At 61.5% G+C, this 8,542-nt stretch overlaps 1 protein-coding gene across 1 annotated transcript; it reads left to right on the top strand.

Annotated features, from left to right (window-relative positions):
• The first annotated feature begins 6 nt into the window (after window positions 1-6).
• LOC145719957 (membrane protein BRI3) lies at window positions 7-8,481 on the top strand. The gene is made up of 3 exons (XM_081811594.1): window positions 7-148; window positions 725-827; window positions 8,347-8,481. Exons 1-3 carry the CDS (start codon window positions 7-9, stop codon window positions 8,477-8,479), a joined length of 378 nt encoding a protein of 125 aa, XP_081667720.1. The 3' UTR covers window positions 8,480-8,481.
• Window positions 8,482-8,542: the final 61 nt, after the last annotated feature.

Consider the following 8,542-nt stretch of genomic DNA (forward strand, 5'->3'; position numbering starts at 1 on the left):
CCCGCCATGGACCACAAGCCCCTGCTGCAGGAGCGGCCGCCCGCCTACAACCTGGAGGCCGGCCAGGGCGACTTCGCGTGCGGCCCGCACGGCTACGGCGCCATCCCCGCCGCGCCCCCGCCGCCGCCCTACCCCTACCTCGTCACAGGTGCGCCCGGCGGCCGGGGGTTGCGGGCCGGGGTGGGGGCCGGGGTCGGGGCTGGGCGCCGGGCCCGCGGCCCCGGGAGCAAACTTTGGGCCCGGTCCCGTGGGGACCTTTAACCCCGAAACCAACTTTTCTCCGGACACCGCTGCGGCGGGGGGCGCGGCCCGACCGTGGTCGGGGGGCGGTGGGAACCCCCGCGCGGGCACTGCCGAGGGGCCGCCCCGGGGCCGGGAACGCCGAGCTCGTGGGGACGGGTGGCTGGTGAGTCCCCGCACCGGGAGCCCGCTGTCGGGCCCTCCGCCGACCTGGGGGGTCGCGAGCCCCGGGCCCGCCCATCCCGGGAAGCGCCGCGGCCCGGTTTCCCATTAACTTCGTTAACCAGGTGCTGTCTGCAGATTAGCACCCAGTAAAGCCCATAATGGGCACTTAGTGGAGGCGGGCTGTTGTCTGGATTTTGGAAAAGATAAGTTTGGGTGCGGGGGCGGGGTGGGTGTCGGGGCGGGGGGACGACAGGAGAAGTAGCCCTCAAACTTCCAGTTTTCCTCCCGGCCCCCTTCTGATGTGCCTTCCTGCCCACAGGGATACCCACCCACCACCCCAGGGTCTACAACATCCACAGTCGAAATGTCACCAGGTACCCTGCCAATTCCATCGTTGTCGTTGGAGGCTGCCCAGTTTGCAGGTATGTCACAGGCCGGGGGCTGGCCCCCAGAGCCTCAGGAAGGCAGACTCGCCGGGGGCGGGGGGAGGGGGGCGGGGGGCAGTCTTGGGACAAGCTGCTGACCTGCGGTGTGGGCGAGAGTGGGTTCGTTTGTCCTTAGGTCTCACATTGTTTCATGGGTCATCGGGGAGGGGTTCCCTTTCCTGCGGAGTTGAGTGGTTTTGGGGCCCTTGGGTCCCAGATGAGTGGGATGCAGAAATGTTAACACCTGGTGTCCCTGGTTCTGGAACCTGCAGTTGATTCTTGAAGGTGGTGGAAGGTTTCCTTTTACTGGGAAGGGCAGCTAGAAGTGCCCTGGCAGGAGAGCCCTGAGTCAGATGGCCAGTGTGTCCAAGGATCCCGAGGTCCAGGAGGCCAGGGGAGCAACATCCGCGGCGCCGGGCCATTGGCTGGAGGAGGATGGAAACACTGTGGTTCTTCGTGTGGGGCAGAAGCTGTTTTTCGTATTCTCAAACCAAAGCCTCCAGGGTCCTGCAACTGGTTTTATAGGGTCCGAGCTGCAGCTAGCTCCATGCTTGTTCTGTGTGGGTCATGAGGGTTCACATTCAGATAAGACTTGGTCCTTGCCTGCTTGATGCAAGAGTGCAGGTCTTCAGCTTGTCTGGGAGAAGGAAGTTGAAGTCTCTGAGATGGAATTGAGAAACGTCGGTTTACACTGAGACTTAACGTCAAAGGTGTATCTGGAAGGCCTGGAGCAGAGTCAAGGGGAAGTTAAAGATTTCAGAGTCACAGGGGTCAACTGTGTGGGCGGGGGAGGGCTTCACAGAGATGGGGGGTAGGAGGCTGCACTCCCAGAGCCTAGTAGAGGGGGCTGTGGGCCGGCTGGGGACCTTGTCTGTCAACTCAGGACAGGTGTGTCTTCTGATACAGCCTTTGGGGAAACATAACGGGGGTTGGGGGAAAGACAGATCACTTGCACCCTCCTGGACACCATTCTCTCCACGGGCATCTGGGGGCATCACAGCTGTTGGGGTTTAAAGGTACAAAGGTGGGAAGAAGGGGCGTGGGCCTGGGAGCTCCCCGAAGGCTGCTTGGCTGGGCGGGGGTCAGGACTCGGTAGCCTGTGAAGAGAGCCACTGGGAGTCTCGGGGGGTTGTGTGCAGAGGTAGGTGATGGGAACCCCGCTGTCTTTGGCTTTGAGGCTGGCGCTGGGTGCTCAGAGCCCTGGCTGTGTGCACAGTCCTTCTGTCCCCACGCGGGCCAGCTGGAGGATTCCAAGGGCCTATTTTTGGGCGGGAGAATCTTTGAGTGATCTCCCGAGTTTAGGAAGGTGTCTGGGGCAGAGCAGTCTGGCTGGGATTTCAGTGTCTCCACGCCATAGCTGTGTGTTGTGTCCAGCCAGTTCCCAGCCTGCTGCAGGCGCTGCATTCAGATCCCGGCCGTTTTCCCACCTGGGAAGTGGGGGTGTCTTGGGGTGCTCTTTGAAGCCCTTCCTGGCCCAAGTGCCTGTGCTCAGACCAGCGGCAAGGCCCCCGTGGCTGCCGGGTGGGGAGCACTTTCCTGGCTACTTTCCTTCTCCCCCCCGGGCGGGAGCTCCGTCATTTCGGAGGCCTGTGGCTTCTGCTGATGGGGTCCCAGAGCCCCACTCCTGCAGAATCTGGATCAGGGTCAGCTGCCTGAAGGCTGAGGTGTGGGGCGCCGGCAGTGGGACAGGCTTTTCATGTCGGGATCACCATCCTCCCTGCCTCTGGGTGGTAGCACTGAGGAGGGGGTGCTCTGAGAGCAAGTTTGGGGACTGGGTTGGGACCTAACGCGCTGATTCCCTCTTGGCCTGTCCCCGTGATCCCTCTCGCCTGCGGACTGAGGAGGATGGGTGCTGGCAGTAAGGGCCGCCCCCAGCACTTGGGTGCTTCATGTGTGAGTGTCCCCACCCTCCGCCGCTGGAGAGCGGGCAGCCCCTTGGCCCCGGGAGGCCAGCTTCCTAGGCAGTGGGCGGGGGAGAGCGGAGAGGTGTCCCCTGGGGCACAGTCCGGCGAGGCCACTGTCTGGCATCTGGAGTTGGGAGACGGCCACTTGTCATGTGAACATACTGTCTCCCTTTTCGTGCAGCCCGCCAGGCTCTGTCCCCTTCCCTCCTGGTAGCTTGGCAGGCATTTGCTCAAGTCACACGTCTGTGATTCCTTCTGAGGGAGGCTTGGCCTAAGAGGCCCATGTCACTTGTCACTTGGCCCTCATCTTAAGCAGCCTGACCCCATCTTCCCTTTTCAGTGGGCCATGAGAAAGCTCTCCTTGGGAGCCCAGCAGAGGAGCGGGCTCCTCATTTCACCCCGTCTGTCTGGACTCAGCGCCATCTTGCCCGGGCAGGGCTCTGGCCAGGCCCCGGCCTCTCTGAAGCTGGTCCTCCCCTGGGGGTTGTGGGCCGTCCCTCAGTGCAGGGTGAGGGGAGGTGGCAGCCCCCAGAGTCTGGGAGTCCAGGCTCGGCTCGGTTCACCCCGGGCTGCCGTGGGGCAGCCTGTTGGGAAGGCTCCCTGCGCAGCAAGGGGTCAAAGGCCAGAGTGTGCATAAAGCCTGGCCTGCCCGGGGCTCCCCACTGACACTGGCCGGATGTCACTGATACTTAGTTTTGGGGGTAACCGGAGGGGTACGAGGAGATCCAGAAACGAGTGGGGCCTTGGCAGCCGAGAGAGAGGCTCCAGGCAGGCTGAGGGTATGTATGACACAGGGCATGGGGGGACGGGGTGCGGTGTGTGGAGGGGTCCTGAGAGGAGGGGGTCTGGACAGTGGGCTGCAGGCAGGGGGCGGAGGGGCCCCAGCTCAGCCGGCATCTAGGACCACAAAACCAGCGCTCCGGAGGCGGCCGATGGGCCTGGACCGGCTGGAAAACAGGCCACCAGGATGGGCCCTGCCCACGGCCGCGGTCCTGTGGGTTCTGCCCGGCCTGCCGGGGGGGGGAGGGGGGAGCACCCCAAGGAATGCCGGGGCCTCTGGTCCGTGGGTCCAGGCCCAGGCCTGGGTGATCCGCAGCTCCTCCCGCAGCCAGTCCTCCCCGACCCCCCCGGGGGCACCTGCCCTGTGTGCCGCTGTGTAGTGGAGGCCCTGGGACAGCACAAGGCCAGACAGAGGCGCCTCCCAAGTGGGTGAGGTATGAGCGGGTTGGCTGGGTGCTTTGGGCATCTGGTCCCCAAGCCTTGGCTCCCACTGAAGGCCACTGGAGGAAGTCCTCAGCTCTCTCTCCCGAGACTCGGCCTTCCGGGGAGGGCTGGTCTGGGGGCTGCTCCCGGGCTGGATGCCACCCTGAGTGCGTAACTGGGGACGCACCGAGGGCTGCTGGAGCTGGTGGCCCTGAGTGCCCGCGTGGGGGGGCGGAGGGAGTACGGGACATGCGGGGGCTGCCGTTCGCGGATGGCTGGTCCTTGGGGCGCTCACTCCCCTCGGGCCTTGGTGGCCGGTCCGTCGCCTCGCTGCCCGAGAGCCTGGCCCAGGCCTGCTCTGCACAGATGCCCAGTGGCCGCTTTCTCCGTAGGGTCAGAGCCAGGAGTTAAATGAGCGTGTTCAGAATTTGTCAGTTCCCAGTTTCTCCAGCTTCCACATCCTTCCCTGCCCACCTCCCCCCACACCAGCTGATTGCCCAAGAACGGGGCGCGGCTTCCAGCCTCTGCGGGGCCGCCCGCGCAGTGTGGATTGTGGATTCTGAGCCGGTTGAGAGTTGAAGCTCATTCTGAGCCGACTGGGGCCTTTCGGGGCCGGGGGGGTGCGGAGAGGAAGAGCGTGTGACACCGTTTGGGAGAGCCGGTGGGAGGCAGCCCGCGTCAGGGTTGTCCCCGGGCGTCCCCTCTGTCCTGTGGTGCCTCGTGGGGACGGGCGCCAGGGACAGGTTTGCTCTGCGGCCTGGAGTCTTGCTCCATCAAAAGTGGCCCAGAGATCAGATTGTGTTTCTCAATTCAGAAGATTCTGGATCTTTAGAAACTAAGTTATGCCAGCATTGTTTCTGAGGTCTGGGGCAGTACCCATGGTGAGAACATTAATATTTTTGCAGCAGGACGTGAGTATTCACGTGCAGTGGATGAATTATGACCGTACGTGGCCACGAGTTAGTTTGGGTCACAGGTTGCCGCCAGGCGAGTGTGCTACAAACCTATGAGAAAGTTCTTTCGGAGCCTTGTATCACTGGAAGAGGGGTGTGGACTCCTGGGGTGGCAGGTGTGGTGCCTGGGGGCTGCTCCCGCTGGCTGTGCCTTGTTCCTCACGCGTGAAAGCGTGTTGGGTTCGGGTCGTTGGCCCGTGGCAGGCGGTTTGCTCACGGGCCTGCCGGCAGGGACGCTCCCTCGTCCCTGAAGGGAAAGGCCCCTGCTCTTCCGGAGACCAGTGGCCAGGCCATCTTTAGAGTGGGGTGAAGGCGGACGGGGCGAGCTGGGGCCCTGGCTCCAAGGGCCTCGGCGGGGAGGCGCAGGGTCACGGAGGACGGAGCGGCGGGCGGCCCAGGCGGCTAGCTGTGCTCCGGCCGGAGTACGTGACAGGTGTGGACGGAAAGCACGGCGGGTGTGAGCAGCGAGGGCTTGTGTTCTCGGGCCTGGGAAGCCCCGGCTGGGGGAGGGGGAGGGTGCCTGGTCGGCCCCGCGAGGCCACTGCTCTGCCTCTTAAGTTCCCAGAGCACTTCCAGGGGCTGAGCAAGGGGAGTGTTGGGCCCAGACGGTGTGGGGGCCGCTGGGAAGCTTCGTGCTTGGGCAGGGCCGGTCCCTGGCTCCATGGGCACGGAGGGCCTGGGGGTGTGTGTCTGTCCCCGCGCACCCCGGGTTCCCTCCAGCTGAGGGCCGCGGAGCACCCGGGAAGAGGCAGCTGGGGCAAGCTGCCCACGACAGCCGCCTGCCCTCCGACGGGGGGTTCGTGTGGGGAGGTGTGCCAGGCAGCCCCCCGTAGCTCCTGCCCCCCACCGTGGGGGCACTGCAACGGGCTCAGAGGGCTGCCCCAGGCACCAAGGACAGCAGGATACGCCTTGGCCCCAGGCTCCTCCCAGACATCTGCAGCCCCTGAGCAGACACACCGGGTTCTAGGTTGTGCTGCTTAATGGCTTTGATCCTGAAGTGGGATGACATGGAGTGTTCAGCCTGGGAGGTGCTCAGCCAGGTAGTCCCTGTCCTTGGGCCCCACTCGCCCCTGGAGGGGATGCTGGGCGAGGCACCCTCCTAACTCCTTCAGAGGGCAGGCTTCTCTGGAAGGTTCTCAGCTGTTGCTTGTGACCCAGCTAGGAGGCCTGGCTCACTTCTGTCCTCGGCTTTTTCCTTGGGCATTCTAACTGACCCTGTGAACGGGTGTGATTCTTGGGATTTCAGCTGTGGGTGGAACTTCCGTAGATGCCAGGAGGAAGGAGGACAGGGGCACCTGGGTGGCACCAAAGCTCTGGGTGGTCCAGGTCTAGCTAGTCTGAAAGTGGCTTGATTCGCAGCTGTAGTTGCAGGAGCTGTCGCGAGGACTGTGGCCAGAGCAGATGCGTTCCTGTCCCCGTGTGTGGCCCAGGGCCTCCCTGAAGCCTCACCCCTGACTTGGGCAGCATGGCCTTTGGTGCTTTCTCAGGTGGGGCGGGTGCGGGGTGGGCTCTGCACAGCTGTGTCTGGACGCCCACGGGCAGGAGCAGCCGCGGGAGGGCCAAGGAACAATGTGGGGACCCGACGACCTTGGCAGTCCTTAGAAAGGGGACTCCTAATACTAGACTTTCATAGCAGTCTAAACAAGAAAAGGTAACTCTGCAGGTGGAAATTCAGGCCTGTTGGTTAGCTTGCCCTCAGATCCGGCCTTGCCTGTGTGCAGGCTGACTGGTCAGCACAGAGGTCAGCCTGGGAAATGCCGGCTGAAACAGTTCAACAGGGGTCTTTACTGCGGGACTTCTCAGAGCCTTTCCTAAACTACTGTGCACCGTGACTCCAGGGCAGGGGGATGAGCTTCCTCAAATTAATCAAAAAAGTCCTTTTCTGCAGAGCTTATCAGGGGAAGTGGTGTTTTAGGACAAGCCCCTTGGGAAGTGCTGCTAGAGGGTGCTGTCCTCTGTAGACATTTTAGGCAACTCCCTCCTGAGGGAGTAGGAAGGGAAGCGGGCATCGAGTGTGACTGTTTCTTTAAGCAGTTGAAAGCCAGGCTTCCTAAGAGTCTAGTTTACTTACCACGATTCTCAGCCCCAGCCCCAGCCCAGCGCCTGCTCTCTGCGCGGAAGGGGCGGCGGCGGCAGGTGTGGCATCTGGAGTGGAGGAAGTCTACTGTTGGGTGCTTCACCTTGACACTCGACCTTCTGTTAAGCTGAACCTTCGTTCTCTGCACACACAGCGGCAAGACGAGGAGCAGCTGCTTCCAGAACATTGTGGGCACAGGAGACCCTTAGCAGCGTTTGAAGACAAAGGAGCTGAGGTGTGGGTAGAGGAGGAAGTGGCTTCAGGGCCACTGAGGCAGCTGGGGTGAACGCGGGGAGGCGGGGGCGGTCTGGGAGCGGGGCCCACCCCATGAAGGCAGGCAGGCCCAGGGAGTGCCGCAGGGCGTACCACTGTCCGGGAAGCGCCTCCCTCCTTCCTTCTCAGTACTCCACCCCGGCTGACTTGGGCACATTTGTTCTGGTGAATTCTGGTGAAGTGCCTTGTTCCCAAAGGCCCTCGGCTCACAGCGTGGTGGACGAGGCTGAAGGTGTCCCTGGCCGCCTGGGGAGGAACTTGTTTCCACCGATTTGCCCTGGCTCTCCAGAATGTGAACCATCGCTCATGAGGGCTGAGCTGGCTCTTGCGGTTACCATTTTAATTCCAGCTCTGTGTCCAGAACTTTCCAGAAGTAGCCTAAGCAGCAGTGGCAGAGCTGAGCGCAAGGCTCCTGCTTCCCGTCTTTGAAAATGAGCCTGGAACGTGAGTGGTGACCTCAGGTCACTGAACCTACACTCCTGGCACATGGTTGGGGTGATAGGCCCTAGGCGTGTGGGTTACGCACACTGAAGATAAATTTGACTTTGTGAAGAAACACATTAAATTTCTCAAGATAAGTGGTCTTCCTATAGACACTGTGAATTTGGCTGATTTTAATCTTTCAGTAAAATCTGCTGTAACCTTCTCCCAAAACAGAATTCGAAGAAGTTTCTGGAATTTCCCTCTAGGGGATGGAAGAATAAAACTTTTCAACAGTGGGGAAAAACATACCCTAAAATGATTAGGTTTTCTTGGTCTAGTTTTCAGAGATACAAGAATTTTTATAGAAACTAGCATTTGTTTCTTGTTCGTCCTTTTGTAACGGAGGAGGAAACATGGTAAGTAACGTGGCAAGGGAACGTTCTTGTCGTTACAAGTGATGATTCCTTCTGGTAACTCCCCTCCCCTTCCCATTTTGGAGCAGTAGCTGGCCGGAATCGGCACGCGCAACAGGCCGGCGGGTTCGTTGCTGGAGGGGCAAAGACTGCTTCTGGGGACACAGTCACTGACGCACCGAGGGCCCCGCATCCTCACGCGCTCCATCCCCTCTTGTGCGGGGCTCTGCCAAGGGCCCTAACGCGAGTGCCCCTCTCTTCTCTCCACAGAGTCGGGGTTCTGGAGGACTCCTTCACCTTCCTGGGCATCTTCTTGGCCATCATCTTGTTCCCATTTGGGTTCATCTGCTGTTTTGCCTTGAGGAAGCGAAGATGCCCCAACTGTGGAGCAAACTTCACTTAACAGGAACACCACACCCAGCTTCCCTACATCCAGCTGTCTTTTTCTAATGTAAATGTCGTGTAC

This window comes from Leptonychotes weddellii, unplaced genomic scaffold (assembly GCF_054177405.1).
Source record: "Leptonychotes weddellii isolate Sample4059 unplaced genomic scaffold, ASM5417740v2 HiC_scaffold_8735, whole genome shotgun sequence".
Taxonomy (NCBI): domain Eukaryota; kingdom Metazoa; phylum Chordata; class Mammalia; order Carnivora; family Phocidae; genus Leptonychotes; species Leptonychotes weddellii.